This window comes from Penicillium verrucosum, assembly GCF_028828655.1.
Source record: "Penicillium verrucosum strain IBT 35672 chromosome Unknown utg000001l_segment0_segment0, whole genome shotgun sequence".
Taxonomy (NCBI): Eukaryota; Fungi; Ascomycota; class Eurotiomycetes; order Eurotiales; family Aspergillaceae; genus Penicillium; species Penicillium verrucosum.
Window position 1 is genome coordinate 11,473,661 of NW_026643210.1, and position 23,740 is coordinate 11,497,400.

Here is a 23,740-nt window from a genome sequence, read left to right on the forward strand (position 1 = left end):
AATCCTGCCCAGGTGCCAGCAATTGCTACCGGATGCTTGATTGACTATGTTACAAACTACTCCATACGGAGCATATTGCACATGCACGTTCTAATTCGCAGATACTTGCACCTAGAAAATAGCCATCACGTTCGGAGGCGAGGAAACCCCACCGGGCATGTTCAAAGGCACGGATGCCACGAAAAAGCTCCACCGCTGGAGTTCCTGGCAGGTGCGTGCCAACGCCTCAAGATCGAATAGTTCCCCTATTGTTTATCAGCAAATATAATGGATCTGTGGAACTCGGAAGAAAACGCTCCGGCAACTTACCGATCGGCATTCCCCATCCAGCAAGGACATACTCATGAAGGAAAATGTCAGGAGATTGTGGCGGGTAGACCTGTGGGTCTGTCAGCTGCTTTCCTTGATTGACTTGCGAGAATTTTGGCGTCTAATCTTCTTGTCGCTCACCTCCCAACTGATTGCATCACTAGCGATGGCGGCGAATCCGGTGTTCCACAGCCAGCGGAGGACTTCCGTGGTCGCCTCGATTCCAGCATGCTCTGGGCTGGAGTTATCCGAATAAGCTTGCTTTTGAGTGTCTGTCATGGAGGTATCCCACTCCTTGGTCACTCCTATACGAACGAAAAGTATGTCACCCTTTTGGAACGTAATGTTGCTCTCCCCGGCAATTTCGAGGATGTCGGAAAGACGCACTTGGTGGGTCGAGAATGTGGTGTATTTAATTCCCTTTTTCTCGGCCCATGTAGCGTAGTCGATCAAGACCCCACGTCCTATTGCAATTGTGTGAGATGGTAACAGGGAATCCATGTGAAGGGGATGAGTACCTGCAATGCCCTCTCGAGCCCAATGCTGGAGACCAATTCGATCATTTTGGCGATCATTGATCTCTTCACTGGTTGTTCCACCATAGAACACGCCTTCAGATTGACCAGGCACTGTCTGAGAAAAATGACGGAGGCCATCCCACTGGCTACTTTGCTCTGTCAAACAGTCAATATATTATAAAAAAAGAAACAGAAGGGAGAAAAGCAGAATTCATCTCCACTCACGTGGATTCATAGTATATATATCATCGAATGCCACCCCTCCTAGGAGAGGCACGATCTGATGATGACATGGCTGGCGGTTGAGGTTCGGAAAATCCAATTTCGTCATCTCCCATCCCATCGTCACGCGTCGACCACATCTGATCTCGCTGGCGGAAGCCGCAGCAACGACTTCAGGGGTAAGAATAGCTAGTTTTCCTAGACCCTCTTCATAGCTACCTGGCTTTCCTAGCCAAACCTGTTTCGGATTCGGGAGCTGGTCAAACGGGATATCAAAGGGAGATTCGGCCATCGTTCCGCTGTTCTATTATCGTTTCTGCTTGTCGGAGTTGTAAGCAAAAAGTATAGGGCCGGGCATGTCGTATTCTCATAAACAGGACTTTGTGCAACGAACTATTTTGTACTAGCATGAACTGCAAGGACCTCTTTTCAGACATCGTGGTGGACCGGATCCCCACTATAATATGATTCCGCAACTGCGGAGAACATCCAATCCAATGTATAAACCGGATTTTTAGGCCGCGCAACATGGTTTCTCTTTCCGAGAAAATGATTCGGGGCCCTATCTTCGGGTCTATTGGTAGGTCGTGGGCCTCAACCAATACGAATATACCAATTTATCGTAGCTGCATAACTAATTAATGCATTTTTCTCTGGCTCTTTTAGGTATTCAAACTACCATATAAGCGATATATATGAAGCTATACAGAAATCTTCCCGAGGTCTTCTTATAAGCTCATAAATCAACTCACAAGTCTGATCTTTACTACATATAAAGGATAATTATCTCTGTGAAGGAATTATATAGTAAGTAGAGGTACTATTAGTGCTACTCCAATTGATACCTAGGTATAGACCCAATATATATCTCTTCATGCTAACTCCTAACATGTTCCCAATAGGCAATTTCAAAGTCTGGACTGAAAAGTTCGTGTGCCGTGATCGGCAAGCCAGTCGTGTTCTGCGAACTTTATGCATCCCAGCCACAACTCCACAGAGTAGCACCCGAGTACCCCTTACTTGCTGTCGCCTACCGACATGCTAAGATTTATCCCTCTTTCTAACCTGATACTGGCATCCTTTACTGTATGCTCTTCAGCTTTTTTCTTTTTCGAGAGTCGTAAGAACTACGGCAGACCATTATGGGCAGGTTCGGGTCTCAGACCAGTTCTTATAACAGGTTGGTTATCGTTTTTGTGGCTATTGGGTCAATGGTGAGCTCGCATCTATCTTCACTTGACGCGTATTTGCTAAACTTGCACAAATAGACATATGGATATTGCTCTTCGATTATTTCCAGTACAATCGGCCAGCCAGGATGGTATGCCTACTTCAGCCTGCCTGCTGAGGGTGAACCGGGATATGCGACCATCACTACCCCCGCAATCTCGACAGCAAACGGTGTTTTCAGTGCTGGCGGTGCCGTTGGTACACTTTTTATAATGTGGTCGTGTGATTTCTTTGGCCGAAAGGCAAACATTCAGTTCGGTGCCTTCTTTTCACTATTCGGAGGAGCACTTCAGGCCGGCTCTAAGTCACTGGCGTATGTCACTTCTCCTGCTTTAAATTGGACTGGTATTAACAGCCTTCAGCATGTTCCAGGCTGGTCGCTTTCTTTGCGGTCTTGGAATCGGTATCCTTGTAACCGTCTGCCCTATGTATCTTTCCGAAATGTCGAGTGCTCTGCGCCGCGGCTGGCTTGTCGGCCACCACGCTATTTTCCTGGTCTTTGGATATATGCTTTCAGGATGGGTGGGCTATGCTTGCTACTATGCAATAGGCCCCCTGTCTGGATTTGGATGGAGATTCCCTCTCGCCTTGCAATGTCTTCCCGCATTGGCGCTGCTTCTGGGATCTCCTTGGCTCCCGCGTTCACCCCGTTGGTTGATTTCGAAGGGTAAGTTCGACGAGGCGCAGCATGTCCTCCAACGGCTCCGTGAATCCCCAGATGACCCGAACAACTTGGCTGCCAAGGAGGAGTTTTTCCAGACGAAAGAGCAAATCCAACTCGAGGCTGAGAGATTGGCTAATTATGGCAGCGTGTGGAAGGCTGTCTTTACACGGAAAACATACCGAAAGCGAATGGCTATCGGATTCCTTACGCAATGGGGCGCTGAATTTGGCGGTCCTTTGATCATCGTAAGTGTGATAATACCTAGTTGAAAAATACACCCCGCTGACAACGGCTAGAACAACTACGCCGTTCTTCTATACACAAACCTAGGCATGGAGGACGGTATGCCTCTGCTCCTGAGTGCTATTTGGCTGACAACAGCTGGTGAGTATGAACATCCAGGATCTTCTATGTACCCCTTTGCTAACCTGGCTCAGGTCTTATCTACAATCCTCTGGGCGCCTGGCTCCATGATAAAGTCAACTCCCGGCGTGGTATGTACATGATCGGCTTTGTCGGCATTATCATTTCCACGTCCTGCCTGGCTGCTATGACCGCCCAGTATGCTGGTACAACAAACAAGGTCGGAAATGGATTTGGGATCTTCTTCATGTACCTTTATCTAGCCTTCCAAGGGTGAGTCAAGATTCAACCCATCCAAATCGCCGAATACACCAAGCTAACATTCCTGTAGTACTTTCTGCGATACCACTATGTACCTCTACGTTTCAGAGATTTTCCCGACCGAAATCCGTCCAATTGGCATGGGCTTCTCTCTCTTCGGTCAATTTGCTTGTAAGTTGTTTGTTATAATTGCGCCTCCAAATTCCAACTGACATACCTAGCCACCCTCATCCTCCTACAAACTGCCCCCATGGGCTTCGGCAACGTTGGCTGGAAATACTATCTTGTCATTATTTGCTGGTCTGCATTCTTCATTCCAGGTATGCTTCCTTCCTGATCAGATCAAGATCGACTCATCAACTGGAATTCCGCTAACAAAATGTAGTCATCTACTTCTTCTTCCCTGAGACTGCTGGTCTCACCCTAGAGGAAATTGCCCAGAACTTCGGCGAGGAGGTTGCTGTTAACCTTACTGGTGCCACGGATGAGGAAAAATCCCGGCTCGACCACCAGCTAGTCACAGGTGAGAATGTTCAATCATCTGTGAGCTCGGAATTACCGAAAGAGACCAAGCGATCGTCAACAAACGAGGCTCAATAGAACCTATCGAAAGCAGAATAAAGACCTTTAAGTATGTTTAACTTTTGAGCAGAGAGTGGCGTGCCAACACTGAAGAATTTTCAGCCTATGTTTCCAAGGTTAGAACCATAAAATCCCTTACTTGATCAAAGCAAAGCACTATATTTATATGTTACAATAGTAGGCAATGGGGAGGAGAATAGTAGATGTATTAAAAAAAAGATGGCAAACCCAGCCTAAGAGTGCGAAATTCTCGTCAGCGACTTGCGGTCCCCGAGGTTCGAACCCTTGATGTGTGACCTAGAAGTTCAGTCTAGAGAAGGTATGGCTCATGGTCGACATCCCAACTAGACCACACAGGTTTCTGCGTTTACCACCTACCCTGATTTTGATATTTAACCAACACTCAGGCAACCAGGCACCCAGGCACCCAGGCACTCAGTCCCCGTCATATTATTGAACATGATTTGAATCATGTCTTATATTGTGCGTGATAAGTCGTTGAAAAGAGGTTAGGATTGGTCGGGTTTTTAGATTTCGTTTACCTACTTAGGTATGTTGTAGGTAATTGGGGGCCATATAACTTCAGCTTATAAATCATCGCGGAGTTTTCTCGAGATTGGAACTTTTAATTCTTATACTTCCCACAATCAATTGTGTGTTAAGATCATAATGGGCTCAAGTTCGAAAATGACTTTGTTCCCATGGGATCCCAATTCGGACATTCATCTGAAATGCCTTGTGTCACAACGAGCCGAATGCGGTTGGGACAAGGGAAAAGTTGAAACAAAATGGAAGAAGCAACAGCTCAAAGGTGAAAAATGTATCTATTGGATTGTGAGTTTCATCAAATATCACTCTCTTCTTGTATTCAACACAAATAAGAGTCATATGCTTACAATTTGCGGAAAAGGTCCTGCCATCAGATGACTCACAAGCGATATCGCCAAAAGTACGACAACATTGCAAACCAAATAAAATAGCTAAGAGCTAACGTGTGACTACTAGAACGATGAAATCCTTCAAGATACAGCCACAACAATCAATGCTGTCTCACGTCAGCCGACAAAAGAAAACTTCATCCCTATTGGCCACATTTCACTGGATTCCAAGAACCCCGATGTAGAGCAAATTGAGCTTAACCTGCCAGTTGAGAATGTCTTCTGGATAAAAACATTCTTCATCAGGCGGTCCATCCAGGGCAAGGGAATTGGACGAGCTGCAATGGATGAGGTCGAGTCCATGGCAGTCCGAGAACCACTACTAGCCAAGATATTGATGCTAGACACGGTTCAGAAAGATGATCAGAAGAGAGAAGATTTTGCGAAGGTAACATATGGTGGTATTCCAAAGGTAAGTCTGATTTACAGCTCGGCGTTTTCAGTCAAGTAACTTATCGTCTCTAGACAACGAACGAGGAATGGTATGCTCGTCGAGGTTATCAATTGATCAAGACTGTGAAGGACTATTACCGGGAACCAGATAGAAATGGGAAGGTTTGGGATATGAGGACGGTTTTTATGAGAAAAGATATTGCAGAGTGTCAGTAAAAGTTGTATATGTTATGTGTTTGATATAACTTTTAGTTGTGCCTCTTCTACTCTTCTAACACAGAACAACCCTATTAGGTATATAGACAATAACCTTGGAATAGACAGATGTATACCCCTAGGCCTCAATAGCAGTCAAGTGCTTCTTCTTTTGGTCAGATTTCATAAATGCATCGAGCACCTTCTCTTATTTGCATCATCCATCATTAGGCCCGGAGTTAGCTTTGGAGGGGGCGCCGGAGATAATGGCTAAAGACCGAGGGTGGATGATGACCGCGGGATTTACCTTATCTCCTCTATAAATGCCCAAGTGTCTCCAGTCTATTCAAAACACTTCGCCTTATAAATCTGTCTGATATATTACAACTCATTTTACTTGACCATCTCCTCCCAATGTCATCTGTGATCGTCTTTGGCCCCACCGGCAGTGTCGCCTCTGTCGCAGCACTCACTGCCCGAGAGCATGGAGCCAAGGTTTTCCTGGCCATGCGAGACACCCAGAAGCAAATACCTGGCTTGAGCACAAAGGAAGAACAGGAAGGTGGATTTGAAAGAATCCAAGCCGACTTGACCAACCCCGACTCCGTCGCTGCAGCCGTCAAAGCATCGGGGGCAAAGCGTGCATTCACATATGTTTCTTTCGGGTCCGCTGATCATATGAGAGCCACACTCACAGCAATGAAGTCAGCCGGCGTTGAATTTGTTGTCTTCCTCAGCAGTTACACTATCGCAGGAGAGCCAAAAGACGTTACACCTGCTGATCTCATCGCTTACATCCATGCCCAGGCTGAGCTTAGTCTCGATGAGGTATTCGGACCTCACAACTACGTTGCTTTGAGACCCGGTGGCTTTGTGACGAACTTGCTGCGCTTTAAAGATGGGATTGAAGCTGGTGAGGCGAAGATCTGGGCGCCTGGTTTCCAATTCGATTGTATCACACCCGACGATATGGGCCGTGTGGCCGGCACGATCTTGGTACAGGGACCAAAGAATGACCAGAGGAAGGTGTATTTGTATGGCCCACAACTCATCGCGCAAGGAGACGCTGTCGTGGCCATTGGGAAGATCATCGGCAAAGACGTTAAGATTACTATCATCGATGAGGAGGAGGAGGCCTTGGACCAGTATCTTGAGCATGGACCGTCTAAACCATTAGCAGAATATATGGTCCAAAAGTTCGCAAGCACATCCAATGAGCTTACAAACCGCGCATGCTACAAAACTGGTGTGGAGAATGTAAAGCTGTATACGGGGAAGCCTTCCATGAAGTTCGAAGACTGGGTGGAAGCAAACAAGGGGATTTTTAATGTTTAACTCCAAGGGTCGCTTTCGGCTTTTTGCCTGGTTGGACACTTTGATATGTATTAACGGGATATATATGTATCATTTGGAATGTCGAACAAAACAACATTATTTGTCCTTGATCATCTGCTATTCATAAATACAAGGCTTCACTCAATCCAAATTCAAAGGGAACTTTGGTTGTCTCGAATAACACATACTTCATTCGAGGTACTAGCACACATATGTACAGAAGAGACGAAATACGATAGTGAGCAAAAATTTGAAGCTACGTAGGTATTACCGCCGAGTTTTTGGAATTTGATAAACCGTGAAGGCTTTAGCATAGTAAAGGCGCATATCGCTGTAATTTAAGGATAATACATGCATAATATACTAATCTATATCCCTCTGTAGTTTGACTGTCTCGTTGTCTCATACTTCAGATTTCCTAGATATGGCACGCTAAGCCTAATTTGGACGAAACCAACTGCCAACCATCGACCATCGCGGGTATCATTTTTCCCGAGATCCCTTTCTTTCATTGATCATACATACCTCTATGCTTTGGTTCTCGAGCCATGAGAAACGACGATCGGCGTTCTGCATCGCCGGCGATACGCAAAAATGGCACTTTGCAGTCGTGTGAACCTTGTCGGAGATCCAAACAGCGATGTGACCATGACCGGCCGATCTGTCGCCGATGCACCGCAAAGAGAATTAGCGATAAATGTTTTTATCATCCAGCTCCGATGACTAGGCGGGGACCGTCTGATACAGCCAATCCTGCGATAGTTTCTCGTCGACTGACTAGTCAACCAACTTCGAAGTAAGTATCTCCTGCAACAGATGACAGGCACATCCTAATATGTAGAAACAGTGCTTCCAGCCCGGGTTCAGCCTCACTGGGGAATGGGCGTTTCTTCGCACCATTGGAACCACCCTCAGCCCCTCCTGGATACCTGGGCTCAACAAGTTACTCTGCAGTTTTAACTGAGCATCGCAGTGAGATTTCGGTTGAAGCTGAAGAGAGCACAGATTCCTCTGCGGGGTTGGTAGTGGAACCCGATCGACTCCAATCCGGGGTTGATGTACTGCGGTTTTTGTATAATCTTACCGTGTGGGATATGCTGATTAAACGATTCTATGTTCGTACATGGGGCAACATCGTGCCCAAAAGGATAATGGATGAACTCCTGCGCTCGGTGCGCGATATCTTTGACAGCTTCTCCAGTGATCCGACGGCACAACTACAAGAGTTGGCAAATAGAATATTTCAAAATACCTCCCGCCCGATGCGGACGCACAAGTCTATGTCAGTTGAGGAGTACTGTTCCTCTTTCACCGGTCGCAACCTCCGCTGGGAGGCCCTCGGGTCTATCTTCGCTCTTTGCGGAATGCAATTGGTCATTACGCTAGACAACGACCCTGAGGTTATACAGGGCTCGGATGATCCCCGAGCAAAAGACCGGTTATTAGAGCAGGTGACTGTGATAAGTACAATATGCCTTGGTTTCTGTGACCAGACATCGTCGGCAAATGAATTACTGGCAATGTTACAATTCAATGATGTTATGTTGCGAACACAACAATACGGTGATTCCAGTAAGGTTTGCCCTTTCTATATGATCTCAAATATTATCAATTTACTGACCACCTGTTAGGCTACCAGGCATGGCGTCGATTGGGTGACTTGGTATCCACGATTTATGCAGCTGGACTACACTTAGAGACCAATGGCATTGAAAACTGTCCATTCTTTCTTCGCCAGTGGCGGAGGCGCTGCTTTGTTGCTTCCTTCTACATGGACAAAATGATGGCAACGTTTGTTGGACGACCGCCATTGATGAATGGCCGATTCTGCACGCTCGCTGCTCCATTAGATCTGAGCGATGAAGTCCTGATTGCCGATGGAGATGTCGTTAGCAAGGCTATTTCGGAGTTGAACAGCGCCGGGTGGAATAGTAAAGGGGAGTTACACCCAGTAAGCCAAACTCGCCTACGCTATCAGTTGGCTATCATTCGGGAAGAAACCCTGGAGGTTGTACTGGGGACCCGCGAGCAACATAATCTAATCCAGAAGTCCGAGTAAGTATATCTTCTCGTCCAATTCACATGTTTTCCCAGTCCTGACCTGATCATTTTATCACAGAGAGATACAAGCAAAGTCGCGCGCCATATGGCAATCCACCCCGGATCAGCTTCGATATGACCGGCGATTAAACGACCATTACCATGATGGGTGGCTTGCCATTGCCTATTTCTATTTGGACTATCTATACACTTGCTTTTTGCTCTACCGAGCAGTCGTGAAGCACACAAATACCGGACAAGCGGATCTTTGCGATGTATCTCGTCGGGTACTAGCAATTGTCATCCAGACTAATTCGTTACGAACCCCAATGGTCGATCTAGACCGGCACTTTTCTTGGATTGTATGTCATCCACGGTTGCCGTTAATGGAAGAGAAACGTTTATTAATAAATGCAGGTCCTCACGTACGGTGTCCCCTCCGCCAGCGTCCTCCTCCTTGAACTCCTGCGCCAATCGCATGAGCCCGGTCCACACGCTGTTCCTCTCCCGCGCGCTGAGCTGATCCGCAACCTCAGCGTGTTTATTTCTTTCCTATCGTGGGTCGCAGGCCCCGGTCACGGCAACTACCACACCTGCAAAGAAGCCGAGAAAAAGCTGTCTCGCATCCTTGATCAGCTACTCGATCCACAGCCTGTGCAGCAGCATGTGGTGGACGATGTCACAACAGGCCTCGACAACTTCCTCAATTGGTCGAACTACAATACGATCTGGGACTTCAACGCCGATTATATGCCTCTCGCCGAGGGCTTTGTGGCTTAAAGAAATTGGTCATTAGATTATCATGAACATCATGTCGAGCCAAAAGATTTCTTCATCACGTCGTTATTGTATTACCTCCTCCACTTTCGACCACTGGCTGGTATCTGGTCATACCATCCACACATAATCGCTGCGAGGAGGTGTGTCGGCCACATAATACGCCCGATGACACAACGGGCAATTGAAGTGATCTCCCAAGAACCACTTCTCTAAGCATTCCCGGTGGAAAACGTGCAAGCACCGCAGTTCGCGAATTTCCTGCGTGCGGTCTACTTGTTCCAAACAAACAGCGCTGAACAGAACATCAGTCACTACTCTATCGGTAAATCAAGCCAAACATACCAAACGAATTGTCCATCGACGGCTTCAGACAGCCCGAGATTTCCCTTCGTGGCCGTCCACCACTTCTCGAGCGTGCAAGTCGGCGAAACCTTGTCCAACTTGCGCAACCGCTCACCGGAATTTTTTCGTGATCTCAGGAACGACTGTCTGTCCCGGCGGTTGATGAGGATTGTCAGACTGGATGACACAGTCAGAATGAGATGGACTGGCACGGTCTATGTAACACGTAACACCGACGGAGGGAATGTATCGGTGAGAATGGCGAGAATAGAGGAAACACAAGACACCAAACATAACAGGTAATAAAGATACACACACAATCGAATCCCACTCACATTAAACTAAGCACAATGAGTAGCACTACCCCAAGTCCGATGCCCAAGACGATCGCCATATGGTTTTTCTTTGGTTTTGTGTCTTCAGCCATCTCTCCGAGTCCAGGATCCTTTGTCCAGGATCCTTTGTCGCACGAACGGGTTTCGTCAAAGTCGCGTCGATGAGAGATGAGATGGGGGTGTGATGGCGACCAAGGTCGAAGAGCGAAATAAAAGAAATAAAAGTCCGGACACAAAGGGCTTTGATCCCGTATTTCTAGTTGATCACAAGCTAAAATGTGGGTGTCATAGCTCGGTGGCCGTACCAGTTCAGGGAGTTTGGTCGTAGTAGAACAGTAGACTAGACTTTTCCAAAAACGAGGAGTTGAAATACCAGTGTAAATCCAAAGATGTGAGTCTAAAGGTAGATGCCTGAGAAACTCAACATCCAAGGGAGATAATAAGAATTTTGTAAATATAATGAGCACAGGGAATATCCATTGATCTGGGGATGATCTTCATGTCCGAGCGTGAAAGCGGGGAAGAGAGGATCATCGTACGATAGACCTATTATTATTATTTTTCCTTTCTCTTATTTGGCTTATTTGGGTATTGAGTATCTCCCTGTCTTGAACCAATCAACGTGAAATGGAAGGGATAGACCCGGGGGCGGAATGTTGATCGGCTGAATTGTTCTTTTTTACCCTTTTGTTGCACATCATGGAATTCTTCAGAGATACTTGAAACATAAGTAGATGCCTTATTATTTTGCCTATTCGTTCCATCGGCTTCATATTTTTCTCTATTAGTCTACTAATAGGGATCCATATGTCTAAAGTATGTGCAGATGACTCTGTTTTTAAACTCTGCCAAGATTAACCTTCGTTGTATACATACTGCTTGCTCCACTCCCCTGCTTTATCATTGCAAGGGTCGTATTGGATAGTTTTGATAGACACACATTCATCGAACATTCTAACCAGTATTTACTCTTTTCTGGTATTCTAGACTCCTACTTTATTTCCCCCGGGACTTTTAGGATCTAGATCTAAACCTAACTAGAATGGTGGATAGGTCACTGTTACTTCATGCTAGCTTAGGAATATATATACTACAGTACCTAGTAGTTACATCCACCCAGTTTGTATATTGGTGGCCAAATCATTGAAAGAAAGTCCCTAAGGATCGGATGACCAAACAGCGAAAGGGGTCTACTGCATATGTAGTAAGTGATACACAGCTGCAGCAAGTGTCTTTGAATATGACCTTGTACAACATAAGCTGATTATTACTGTCGAAATCGTCGACATTTTTGCTTCCTTCCTTCTACTAGGTGAGAAATTTACAACAACCAGGGAGATGTGAGGTTGAATGTACAAAGTAGCTAACTACCTGTGTACCTATACCTATGTACGTATATATAAGGTGTGCCGCTGGCCCATGGATGAACTGATTTTCCCCAAACTTGACCCGAACATTGAAGTTTGGATTTCCCCAGGGGGTGGAATGTTTACACTCAGATCCGATCATTCCGATCTGAGGCTACCTAGGTACTGTTGTTAAATAGGCTATTATTATCAGTTGTCGACTGCATTGAAGGCTCTTCCTCTGAGATGGGGTTCTAAGTACTTCACCGGTGACCCACTGCGCACTAGAGGTACATCTCACCCTCTCCCTCTCGAATCTGAGAACACTCGAGAGATGGGGTCTCTTTTATATGTTGTATTTATAAGATTACTATCTCTCCCTTGCCAAAAAAATCTTCCGAGAAATCACATTCCACCACGTGCAAGTCTTCCTCGTGGGGTCACGTGAGGGCGCGTCACCACGCGTTGGACGCTCACGGGCAGATCAGTTGAACAGAAGGCAAAAAGAAGGCAATCAAGGCAAATTCCATGGTTTAACCCTCAATGGTTTTAATCCGAGTAAAAGAATTTCAAATATGCCTGTATCGAACGCGAGGACACGCTTCGCGCTTCACGCAGATAACTGTATAGACTACTGCAACCTCATACCAAATGTGGGCCCAACCCTCTACCAGCCCAACGCGTCAATCGAAGACAAAATGTAAAAGTAGAATAGTAAGAACTCGAATAATTCAAGTATTTCAGACCAAAAAGCATCAAGATCAAATCAAATCAGAGAAAGAAATTGGGTGTCCAAGTACCAAGTACCTCGGGGGAGCACTTTGTTACTAGCGCGGGCCACGTTCTTTCTACTCCGCGTCCACACCAACACCGCGACGCGATTTGATACCGTTTTCTGCATGCCAGCCTCACGGCTTCTTCAATCTTCTGTCTCTTGTCTTTTTTTATTTTATTTTATTGACAGGGTGATCGGGTGTTCTGGTTTATTTCTCTTTATCCCTCCCAACCACTCCATGCTCTCTTAGGTATCATGTCTGATCCGGAGCCTTCGGTGGCGATCTCATCCTCGCCCTCTCTCCCGGCCACCGACTCCAATCCTCTCAACTATGCTTTCCTCGTTCACTCGCAAAAAACCCTCACACAGAACCTTCCTCCTCGTGTCGACAATAAACTGTTAGCCCGCCAGAAGCGACGCCGAACTAGGTATGCCATTGTGGTGTAGTCCGTATACTATGAACGCGTCAATTAACCTGATTTGAACGATTTTTTAGTCCGGAGGATCACGCAGTCCTCGAATCTGAATATCAGCAAAACCCCAAACCGGATAAAGCAGCCCGCACAAGTATCGTGAACCGCGTCTCACTCGGCGAGAAAGAGGTCCAAGTATGTGATGCCAAGAGGTCACGCACAAAAACCACTTCTAACTGGCTCGATAGATTTGGTTCCAAAATCGCCGCCAGAACGACCGTCGGAAATCCAAACCCCTCCAGCCTCACGAATTACTCGCCCCACGGTCGGGCATGGTCGATTCATCGGGTCAGCCTTTCAGTGATGATAACGCGTCGACGGAGCCGGGGTCTTCAAGTGGGGCAGAGCAGTTTGACACCAACGACCACCGCGAGGAAATGGCGTCCAAACCATGGCACGGAGGACTATTGCACTTCTCCGATGATTCGGACCCGGTAACTGATGATAAAGATGAACATGAGCTGCCTCAGAGCACTCAAACAAGCGTCGCGACAGAGGTTGGAGAAACTCCGCCCACCACACAGGAAGAGTTTTCCCAACTGGTGAATGACCACTCGGAAGACTCTCTTCTGCAGGTACCAAAAAGAAAACGTTCCGTGACGGATCTCCGGGGCGAGGGAGAATATGAGCAACAGACAGCAACCACACAAAACACACACACCACACCTACCAGGTCACCCCCATCGCTGCGACTGTCGATGTCGTTTGATGGAGAGGCTCTGTTACGCAAAGAGGGCGAGCTAACACCATCTCCGCCCAAGGGCCGCAACGCCTTACGCATTGCGATGTCATCGGATGGAAAGGCTGTAATCCGCGGAGAGAACGAGCCCTCGCCGTCCAAGAACCGCGTGGCCATGTTCTCAGTTCGCCGAACGAAGATGTCAAGCCTGCGGCGTACTAGCAGCGCCGTCTTCCCAGCCACACCGCGGGCAGGTGTGAGCGAGAAAGATCGTGCTTTCGGTCGTTCTCGTGATTCACGGAACTGGGAATCATTCTGTGACACGGACGCAAGAAGTGCCTTATCAACACCAACCAGTGGGCCGAACGGTTCACCGGGTCTCTTCCAATCTCGCAGCCAGCGCTCATTACCTCGGAGTGTTTCGGGGCGACACGGTGTGGCTGTCCACGGCGACCCAAATACGCCAATCTCTCAGTCCATGGGAGAGAAGAGGAGGAAGCTCGCCCGCACTGTTTCATCTCTAGGGAGACTAGAGACCGACCGAAACAAGGCGAACATGAACCCATCCAAGCTGTCCAAGCCTCTATTCACCAAGTCCGGCAAGCCGGATCTGGAGCAAGACCCCGGCGACTCTGATAAGGAGAATTGGGTTCCAGGCACACGATCGACAAATATTCGCCGTCGCAACACTTCACACATCCCACGACCGGTCCTCCGCGATGCTAACCGTAATCGCGGTCTCGGCATCTCGACCAACGGCAAACGCAATCGACCACTACAGACCGGCTCACAGGGCAAAGCCCCGCCAGGACTCAGTGCAGAAGTCTCAGCTTTCATGGCCGGTGGGTCGGGGGATAGCCAAGAAGATGACCTGGACTGTGTGCAGGGTCTCCTGTCGTTGAGCCAGGGGGCCTGGCGATAAGGAAGGGATGCATGATTGATACATACATTGACATTCCGAAGCGCCATTGCCTGTCATCTTTACATCTGTTTATTTTTTCATTTCTTTTGTGATACTGATTTTCCTTTGTTCGGAGCCCTGATGTATTTTTTTTTCTATTCTTACTGTTGTTTTCATGATGTGTGCTTGCAAGCGGTCATTGCCACTGTCACGTGAACCCTGTCCATGATATACATTTTCCTCGGGCCTGTTTTTTTTTTTTTTTTTCTTTCTCTGCATCTTTTATGCATCTGCATACATCCATGGATGGTTCTTTATCTTTCGTCTATGGTGCTTTACACTCGGCGAACCTGTTTGGTTTTCTTGGCCTGCTGTTGATGGTCGATTTGACTGAACAAATGCAAAAAAGCTCCCGGGAAAGATACTAATCCTTGAATGAATCCAACGACCTGATATACCTTATTTAAGTATGAATGAAAGATGTTCGACTTGCTGGGTTCATTGTATAATCGACAAACCTCGTGGCTTGTAGACACGTAGAGTGTCTCTATCATGCTATAAACTATTGTTCTTCAAACAAGACCTAAACCCACAACACCAATCTCTAAATTTAGATCAGATTCCCCATCTATAATAAATGTACGCCCAACCCTCCCTCCTGAAATCAAGCCCCATCTTGAGCAGAAGGCAAAGCATCATCCTTGACCCCCATAGCCCCAACCTCCCCAATCCCAACCGCACGACAAACCAACCTCGCAACCCTCTCCCCACTCCAAAACGCACCAGTAGTAGTCCCAAGCGCCACAAACGGCGCCGTATGCTCCCCAGCAAACCAAAGCCCCCTAACCGGACCAATCCCATCCCCAGACCTAAGAACCTCAATATCAACATCCGCCTCCTGAACCCCAACCTGGAAATTACAATACGACCCATTCCCCGCAAACTCATCCTTCTGCCACTGCGTAGCAAGCAGCGCAACAGGCACACAATCCGGGTTTTCCGCGCTGTATCCGGGGAGCCGGGAGTAGAAGGGATGCATTGTTTCGATTAGCGAGTCCCTGTATTCAGATGATGAGGGATCAAGTCCCGAAAGACGGTTGATTATCTCCGCGCCCCCGTCGCCGTATGTGTAGAAGAGGAGGGTTGGGTGGGCGTGTGGGACTGGGAGTGAGGCTAGCGACACGAATTCTTGGTTCCATTCTACGTGTCCTGGACGGGGTGTGTAGGACGGGTTGAGGAATTGGGCGAAGACGGTGTTCGTTGTTGTTGTCGTGCTGGTGTTATCGGTGTGCCAGAAGGCATGTGGGAATGTCACGTAGACTTTTTCCAGTCGGCCGTATGAGATGTTGGTTATTGCTTGTTCGAGACGGGGTGGGAGAGACGGGGTGAATGATGAGGTGTTTTGCTTCAGCCAGCCCAGTGGACATGTTACGACTACTTCGTCGAAGGTGTAGATTGTTCCTGTGGCTGTTGTTACGGTTACTTGGTTGTTTGGTTGGGATTTGGTGTTGCGAGGTGGTGCGTTGATGTTTGTGATGGGCTCGTTGAGGCGGATGTCGGCTTTAGCGACGGCGGTTTTGGAGACGTGGTCTAGGATGCGCTTGTATGTAGATGCCACGATGAAGTTGCCTTGATGGGGTTATGTTAGAAAGTCTAATATGTCACCGGGGATGATTTGGTGAAGGCAACATACTGCCATCAACGCATTCTTCTAACCGGAAGAATTTCAGGCTCTGCTTGTCGATTTGATCGCCGACATATGCACCCCAGAGCCGACAGGCCTCGAGACAAAGCTGTTTCTCTTCATCTGAGAAGGTGGTTTGTTGGACTCGTTCGCAGAAGAAATCGAACAAACTCGTCTCGACGGGGATGCTTTCTCCATGGTGATTGCTGTATTTGAAGGCCTCTGCTATGGTGGTCCATACAAAGTCCTGGACTTTATCGCCTATTTCGTCATTGACCGGGTGGCCGTCTCGCGAGTAGGTGATATGCCTTCCACCCTCTGGATCATACATGACGGTCTTCGTTTCTTCGGCTATAGTCCTGATAGGGTTCTCGCCCACACCATGGATCCAATTAGGGCCTCTAGATTGAACATTAGTTGAGATATACTTTATACCAGGTCATAATCATGTCGTACATACAGATCCACTGCATGGTCTCCCACTGTTGATTGGTGCACCTAATCGATGAAAAAGTTAAAAAAAAACGAACTTGACTCTTGTGGTTCTGCTCCCGGATAGATGGAAGACATACTCTCCCACCTATGCGATCTCTTGCTTCTAGGATTGTTACTCGGGCCCCGTTTTGGATGAGGATGTCGGCGCAGCGGAGGCCTGAAATGCCCGCGCCGATGACGCCAATATGCGGACTTGAAGCCATGATTCCGAAAATCAATTTGAGAGATATGCGGTTGATATGGCAACTTGAGTACCTAGGTATGCTGTAGATAATATGAACTTGGAAGATTTGACGATCAAGTGAAGATTTCGGGTGTCATTGGGTGGGATGATTAGTTACCGTTCTCCACACCTGGTGGGATACCTAGGTACCTTCATCAATGTCAACTGCCAGCTGCTGTATTGATCTATATCGTCCACGGGTGGTTAATGAGTCTACTCGGGTTACAAGGATAAGATTATTTTGGGGGCTCAAGGCCCAAATTGCTTGAGGAAACGATTCTGAAAGACATCACATCGCTGATGCAGGTCAAATAACGGCACCGCAAAATCAGAAAGAAAGAAAAAAGACGACGCTGAGTTATGACCAGCATAATAGATACAAAAAGAACCATGCGCCTGGTCGAACCTGCCAATCCGCTAGAAGCAGGGACATGGTGAAGACCAATGTCACTGCCGTAGAACTCCATGACGAACGCGCTTTTTGTAATGAAAAAAAAAAAAAAAAAACTTGACTGCGAGAGATATGTACGAGTCGGAGGTAATGGAAGGGTATCAAGGAAAGTCAGAGAACGGAGGAAAGCGCCACCGAGTAAAAGAAAGTCGATAAAAGATGTAGCGGGGATCAACTCCGCTATGAGACAAATTTGGGAGCACGAGGGGTGCTTGGTTGTAGTAGACGAGGCGCGGAGATCGGAGGGAGTCGTGTATGGGACTGGGGAAACACTCTTCAGTCTTCCCAGATGGTCTCCAGGTCGAGATCCTGCCGTCGCTCGGCACCACAGACACTCCATCGTTTGCGCTTATCGCTTCGAACTGCATATCCGCCTGATCCCCCGCGCATGGTGGTGAATGAGCTGGGCACATCAGATGCGCCACGCCGTCGGTTGGCAGTATTTGCCGCGTCGGCTGCATCAGCCGCTGCCTTCAACTGTGCGATGCGTTCTTCTTCGAGAGCCTCATTCTCAGCGTCAGGGATGTCGGGGATTGTTTCCAGGGATGAAATGCTGGGGCTTCGGGAGCGAAGGCTGGTCGGAGTTGAGGGGACGGAAATGGACGAAACCGAGCCAGACTGGCCGGGGTAAGATTCGTTGTATTTGGAGCCCAGAATGGGGGATGAATGCAAGGAGGGGCTGATAGGGGTCTGGAGAGGAAGGGGTGAAGTCGGACGCAGGCGACCGATGCGGGGGAAAGTCTGCGGCATCAAGATAGGAGAGGCTGATTGTGAAGGCGATTTGGGAATGGTTTCTAATTCTGCGTTCTCGGAGATGGTTTCTGAGATATTGAGGGAGCCCATGCGGTCGATATAATCGTCAGGGCGCATTTGCAGGGGATATCTTTTCGCGTCGATTGGTGCCCCACGACCATTGACGAAGATATAACGACCCTGAGAGTCCAGCCCCGGGGAGGAATAAGCGCGCGTCATAGACGGCATGCCCGGGATTCCAGCCAGTGATCGAGAGCGGAGATGCGATCGGGCCAAAGGGGATCGTGTCCGGGGTGGTGCCTGTGAAAACCCGATCATGACGTCCTCCTTACCCTCGGGAACAACCCCGGAGTTGGTCCCGGGTCGGCGCATCTCTTCAGGTCGTGACTCCATGATGTGTAAAGAAATAAAGATAGAGAGATAGAGAGACAGAGGGGGAAAAAAGGGGTAAGCGAGATTTACTCTCGCATCATGGCATAAAGTAAATGAGGAAACTCTTGGACCTGCCAAGTGGAAGGAAAACAGAAGTTCCTAAGAGATAATGGTGAGGTCAAGGATGTGGAAAAGAAAAAAAAAAGGGTTTGAAGAAACACAGGAGAAGCCAAGGCCCAGAATGTCAACGTTCAACATTCAACGTGATGATCGTCGATCTCTTAGAGCCTCTTGGCCTTTTTTTTTTTTTTTTTACTCTTCAACTACCTTTTTTTTTGTCCCAATAACCATAACGTAGTATGATACTATCTAGTATCCATGGATTGGTCTTAACCTATTTTTAACTACCAGCTATTAACATTGGATATTACTCAAAGGTATATATCATTTAAACCTATATATACACACACTTTGACTTGAGATATTTATGACTTGCTTGGGTCAAAGATCCCATTGTAAACTGGTGACTTCATGAATGACATACATACGCTATTGGTGCACCCCAGCAAACGTAAAATTCCCAGCAAACACAAAATCTAGAAATCAAGTATCTTTTGTATTGGTAAGTCATACAAAAGATACTTAGATACCCTATAAGCATAACATACTTTTTTCTCGGCCCTCAAACCAGTTAGGTATATATTCGTATACTTTCTATTACTTTAGCTAGTTCGAGGGTGGAGAAAAAGTACGTTATGTATATAGGGCACCTAAGTACTCTTTGTATTGGTAAGTCATACAAAAGATACTTAATTTCTATATTTTGCGTTTGCTGGTGTGTATTGGCACGGATACTTACAACATTTTTGGGTTAAATGCTTTCTTCGTCTTTCTAGATATCTAATTCTGAAACTCTCCTCAATGGAGATTTGGAAGGCCTTCTGCATGGTCTATTTCTACCTTCCACAGCGAGCATATACCAACATCAAGGAAAGGAACAGTGTTATCAACCCCCTCCAACGCTTATTTCTCAACAATTTTGTACAAGTCGATCATGAATACGTTGTTTTTATTCCAACCCTCCGAAAACACCCTAGTTATCAAAATGAAAAGAATCACGCACAGCGTGGGGTGCCTCTGTCTCCGCCACGTTATTTGGGAAGCTTTACGACCTATGAAATGAGGTCATGCGCATCTGGACTATTCAGGCACCACAATTGCACTCCCCAAGGAAACGAAAGAGGTGGATGGCCTTAGAAATTAACCTTTCAGAATCCTACGCCAGACTTTGCCAGACTTTGCCACGATGTGCAGCTGGTTCGAGTCGGGCACCTTGCTGCCCTAAGGATTACCATCGAAGGCAGACTGGCAGTTCAAGATACACAAACCCCCATCTAAAAACACCCCCCGCTCAGGGTGAAGGTGTTTCGTAGCCCGGTACTCGTCGGATGTGTTGCCGTGGCCAGTCTTGTCGGAGTGATATTGATGAAGGCCTAGAATTGCCCATGTACCCGTAAAGAACTTCGGCATTTGAAGAAATTGTGGGTCAAGTTATTGATAAAGCTTTTGGGGGCCGCGTCTTAGCGTCGGAAGTTGACCGGTCGGCAAGCACTTACTCCGTAGGGAGTAGACTAAATTCAGTTGCAGAATGCTTTCGGCAGCCAGTATACAATGGACATAAACTGGGGGGGGCTCTTTGAAATTGGTGCCTTTTCTTCCAATGATACCGAAACCGAACATCATAACTATCTGATATAGAACCACTATTCCTCGCCACCAAGATAATCGGAAGCAGTTCGCGCGGAAAAGTTCGACTTTCTCCACTGCCTGCTCAAAGTCTGTTCGATCACCTTCGGCAGCGAACCGGACTAGTTTGGGATTCATGTTTTGTTCACAGAAGGAACGCGCTTCGGTGGGATCACCGATGAATGAGCCATCGAGGAAGGCTCCGAGGTCTTGAGCTGTGTATTTCTTGGTTGAGGGCATTGTGGATAACACGGAAGACTGCACTGTGGAAAGGAAATGGGACAAATTTTTGGTTTGTTTTCAAAACGACACTTGATTCCCTGGGGGTGTCTTCTGGACGAATATATATATGGGTGCCACGCTAAAATGTCACGTTAGATATACATCCACTTTGACCTGGCGGTTTCTGGTCTTCCTTGAACTCCTACCTAAGTTCGATTACAATAGATATATTTAGAGAAAGGAATCTCGTAGCTCGCGCTGCTTCGGTCTAATACAGTTAGTTTGGTCAATTCGTACATTTAAGAAGGCGGGAAACAAATTGAGCATTCACCCACTATTCCTTGGAATTCAGCCCATGTATTTACTTTGTACACAAATGGTGAGATTACTTGTATAAATGGGCTGTGCTAAGGGATATTCATTTGTTTCATCAACCGCTAAACCTAGTATAGAATGCCTTTTCAAGTTAGTTTTTGGTATATCGTGGGACTTAATAGTTTACGTACTCCTATACAGCCCGACTTACTAGTTTGGGCCTCCTACCTAATTGATATAGTTACCCTTTTGGGACTAGTGGAATTCCTAAATAGTTGAGTAACTAACTAACTACATACGATAGTTATGTAGGTGTGTAATTGATGAATTTTAGTTAATCTAAACTAATCATAGAATAAATAAATGATGTGAAAAGTCTCCCTTAAAATGGGAATACCCCAAGACATGCTCTCATATTTATTTCTGACAACTATTCATTCCCAAGACTACCTCCAACGCTGTTGAACATGTTACAAGCCTTGCCCTGATTAATACCATAACGAACAAACCTATCACTGCTATACGGAGCTGCAAATCTTTGGGGATCTCCTTCTCGCACTAAGAGAGCTTGTCGCGCGCCACCACGCCTGCCATGATGCCACGCCCGGATTGTTCGCGGCAACAGATTGCACCGAAAGAAGATGGCTTTACAGCCGACCTCGGAAACGTACCGATCACACTAGACGAGCTCGACATTGATTTGTACCCCATATCTGGTTCTCATACCGAAGGTTAGAATACACATGCCTTTAAACTTGTGAACTGAGATCAATTCACTCATCATGATACATAGGCCCATGCTTTACTCAAGAGAGCATGATTGTCACATGGGATGGGGATGATGACCCCAAAGATCCATATAATTGGCCCTTCTGGAAGAAATGGCAGGCCACGGGCATTGGTTTACTGGCGAGCTTTGTCTGTTCGATGAATGGGACCATCCTAACGGTGGCTCATACGGCCATTGGAGAAGAGTTTTACATTTCCGACACGACGTTCCCCAATTCCTACTGGCTAACTACATCCTGGGCCATCGGGGCCGCGTTGTGTCCGCTCCTTCTGTTTCCTGTGATGGAGGACTTCGGCGTTCGACCTGTCCTTCTCGCCACCTATTTTTGCTTTATTTGTTTTCTGATTCCTGTAGGGCTGGCACCAAACTTTGCCACCCTGATTGTGGTTCGATTCTTTAGCGGAGGATGTGTTCCACTGATAAGCGATGCCGTTGCCGGTATTACATCGAATGTCTTTCACGGCGATCGAGCCCGGAGTGTCCCAATCTGTTTATACGTGACGATATATCTAGCAGCGACAAGTCTAGGCCCGGTCGTTGGCTCTTCCATCCTGCAATTCCTATCATGGCGCTGGATTGGCTACATCGAATTGATCTGGACCGCTGCTCTATTTCCGATCCTGATCTTCGGTTTGCCAGAGAGCCGCGGGCCGGCGATCCTGCGCGCTAGGGCCAGACGACTACGCTGCGATGGAAAGAACGCGTACACGACCGAGAAGATTGATCGGGTAGCATTGTCTCAGCTTATCCTGCAGAGCGTCCAACGGCCTCTCTACATGCTATGTACGGAAGGGGTCGTGTTCGTTGCGACGGTATGGGCTGCATTCAGCTTGGGAACGATCTATCTTTTTACGCAGTCAGTCGAGCAGGTATACAGGGAGCTCTATGGGTGGAATGCCGTCCAGTGCGGGTATATCCAAGTTGCGATTGTGGTCGGGGAACTCCTGGGCGGTGGATTTTGTATCTTAACTAATCCCTGGTACTATGCATCTGCTACCCGCAATACCGAGGCACCGGGCACGCCGATCCCGGAGGCTCGTCTACATGCATCGATCATTGGTGGATTCTTTGGTGTCACGGGCGGTATGTTCGTGTATGGGTGGACATCGTACACTTCTATTCACTGGATGGCACCCACCGTTGGCCTGGCGATGGTGGGGTTTGGCACGACAGCGGTCATCGTTGGAAATGCTAACTATCTCATCGATGCGTACAGCAAGTATGCTGCGAGTGCCCTCGGGGCGGTGGGTTTCGTTGAGAACATCTCTATCGCGTTTCTCCCTCTAGCCGCAGCAGCGATGTACACAAATCTTGGATTTCAGTGGGCCAGTTCGCTGCTTGGATTTGTGTCTTTGGCCTTGGTGGCGACTCCTTTTGTGGTCCTCCAATGGGGCAAAGAGATCAGATCTTACAGCCCATTCATGCAGGAGGCTACTGTAGAGCGGCGGCGAGACAATGCCGCAGCTGCAGGTGTATAGGGGCCGGGCCAAACTCGGGCCACCGTACCCCATGTCGCTCCTTTGGTTGTTGGCACTCGAGTCATTCTTGAATATATGAGCATAAGATTTTAGCTTAGTGCTAGTAAAACATCACTAGAAGTCGACTGTGGAGGAAGTGGAGAGATGACGACTCTCAAAGTCATATTCCATTAAGAAGTAAGGTTCACCACTGGATATCTAGTCAAAATGTCATCTGCGAATGGTATGCTTCTCAATGGGGCTATACCTCCAACCAAACTTGATCCAAAATAGCACGAAGTATCAATTCGCTAATTAGACGTCAACATATATAATGGCACAATTAGACATGGTATTTGAGTATGCTTTATCCCACTTGAGAAACTCTCTGAACACATTTATGCAGTGGGAGATGCCATTCTCTCACATGTTCACACATCAAGGTTAACTAGTTAGTTATAACTAACTACTTAGGAAGTATACCTAGGTACATGGATGATCCTGCCTAACCATCTTGGGAACCCAATCCCAATCAGGCAATGGCTCTTTTC

At 47.3% G+C, this 23,740-nt stretch overlaps 11 protein-coding genes across 11 annotated transcripts; 6 read left to right on the forward strand and 5 right to left on the reverse strand.

The window, feature by feature from the left end:
- Nucleotides 1-111: 111 nt before the first annotated feature.
- N7516_004207 (uncharacterized protein) lies at nt 112-1,341 on the reverse strand (the record flags this gene model as incomplete). The annotated part of the gene is made up of 5 exons (XM_057216927.1): nt 112-245; nt 310-379; nt 451-773; nt 828-983; nt 1,053-1,341. 5 exons carry the CDS (start codon nt 1,339-1,341, stop codon nt 112-114), a joined length of 972 nt encoding a protein of 323 aa, XP_057078810.1.
- A 919-nt stretch (nt 1,342-2,260) lies between these two features.
- On the forward strand, nt 2,261-4,167 carry N7516_004208 (putative MFS sugar transporter; the record flags this gene model as incomplete). The annotated part of the gene is made up of 8 exons (XM_057216928.1): nt 2,261-2,263; nt 2,318-2,592; nt 2,642-3,188; nt 3,240-3,327; nt 3,381-3,579; nt 3,638-3,738; nt 3,789-3,887; nt 3,953-4,167. The coding sequence occupies 8 exons, from the start codon at nt 2,261-2,263 to the stop codon at nt 4,165-4,167; spliced, it is 1,527 nt and encodes a 508-aa protein (XP_057078811.1).
- A 651-nt stretch (nt 4,168-4,818) lies between these two features.
- N7516_004209 (GNAT family N-acetyltransferase) lies at nt 4,819-5,696 on the forward strand (the record flags this gene model as incomplete). The annotated part of the gene is made up of 3 exons (XM_057216929.1): nt 4,819-4,983; nt 5,155-5,499; nt 5,553-5,696. The coding sequence occupies 3 exons, from the start codon at nt 4,819-4,821 to the stop codon at nt 5,694-5,696; spliced, it is 654 nt and encodes a 217-aa protein (XP_057078812.1).
- Nucleotides 5,697-6,089: 393 nt separating this feature from the next.
- Nucleotides 6,090-7,010, forward strand: N7516_004210 (uncharacterized protein; the record flags this gene model as incomplete). Its single annotated transcript, XM_057216930.1, has 1 exon — nt 6,090-7,010. One exon carries the CDS (start codon nt 6,090-6,092, stop codon nt 7,008-7,010), a length of 921 nt encoding a protein of 306 aa, XP_057078813.1.
- Nucleotides 7,011-7,729: 719 nt separating this feature from the next.
- Nucleotides 7,730-9,830, forward strand: N7516_004211 (putative C6 transcription factor; the record flags this gene model as incomplete). The annotated part of the gene is made up of 5 exons (XM_057216931.1): nt 7,730-7,806; nt 7,858-8,582; nt 8,642-9,065; nt 9,130-9,412; nt 9,468-9,830. The coding sequence occupies 5 exons, from the start codon at nt 7,730-7,732 to the stop codon at nt 9,828-9,830; spliced, it is 1,872 nt and encodes a 623-aa protein (XP_057078814.1).
- A 108-nt stretch (nt 9,831-9,938) lies between these two features.
- On the reverse strand, nt 9,939-10,566 carry N7516_004212 (putative RING finger domain protein; the record flags this gene model as incomplete). Its single annotated transcript, XM_057216932.1, has 3 exons — nt 9,939-10,122; nt 10,173-10,349; nt 10,508-10,566. The coding sequence occupies 3 exons, from the start codon at nt 10,564-10,566 to the stop codon at nt 9,939-9,941; spliced, it is 420 nt and encodes a 139-aa protein (XP_057078815.1).
- Nucleotides 10,567-12,883: 2,317 nt separating this feature from the next.
- On the forward strand, nt 12,884-14,702 carry N7516_004213 (homeobox domain-containing protein; the record flags this gene model as incomplete). The annotated part of the gene is made up of 3 exons (XM_057216933.1): nt 12,884-13,056; nt 13,125-13,236; nt 13,290-14,702. 3 exons carry the CDS (start codon nt 12,884-12,886, stop codon nt 14,700-14,702), a joined length of 1,698 nt encoding a protein of 565 aa, XP_057078816.1.
- A 643-nt stretch (nt 14,703-15,345) lies between these two features.
- Nucleotides 15,346-17,063, reverse strand: N7516_004214 (flavin monoamine oxidase family protein; the record flags this gene model as incomplete). The annotated part of the gene is made up of 4 exons (XM_057216934.1): nt 15,346-16,310; nt 16,375-16,766; nt 16,826-16,863; nt 16,938-17,063. 4 exons carry the CDS (start codon nt 17,061-17,063, stop codon nt 15,346-15,348), a joined length of 1,521 nt encoding a protein of 506 aa, XP_057078817.1.
- A 747-nt stretch (nt 17,064-17,810) lies between these two features.
- Nucleotides 17,811-18,680, reverse strand: N7516_004215 (uncharacterized protein; the record flags this gene model as incomplete). The annotated part of the gene is made up of 1 exon (XM_057216935.1): nt 17,811-18,680. The coding sequence occupies one exon, from the start codon at nt 18,678-18,680 to the stop codon at nt 17,811-17,813; it is 870 nt and encodes a 289-aa protein (XP_057078818.1).
- Nucleotides 18,681-20,210: 1,530 nt separating this feature from the next.
- Nucleotides 20,211-20,645, reverse strand: N7516_004216 (uncharacterized protein; the record flags this gene model as incomplete). Its single annotated transcript, XM_057216936.1, has 1 exon — nt 20,211-20,645. One exon carries the CDS (start codon nt 20,643-20,645, stop codon nt 20,211-20,213), a length of 435 nt encoding a protein of 144 aa, XP_057078819.1.
- Nucleotides 20,646-21,534: 889 nt separating this feature from the next.
- N7516_004217 (uncharacterized protein) lies at nt 21,535-23,210 on the forward strand (the record flags this gene model as incomplete). Its single annotated transcript, XM_057216937.1, has 2 exons — nt 21,535-21,673; nt 21,736-23,210. The coding sequence occupies 2 exons, from the start codon at nt 21,535-21,537 to the stop codon at nt 23,208-23,210; spliced, it is 1,614 nt and encodes a 537-aa protein (XP_057078820.1).
- Nucleotides 23,211-23,740: the final 530 nt, after the last annotated feature.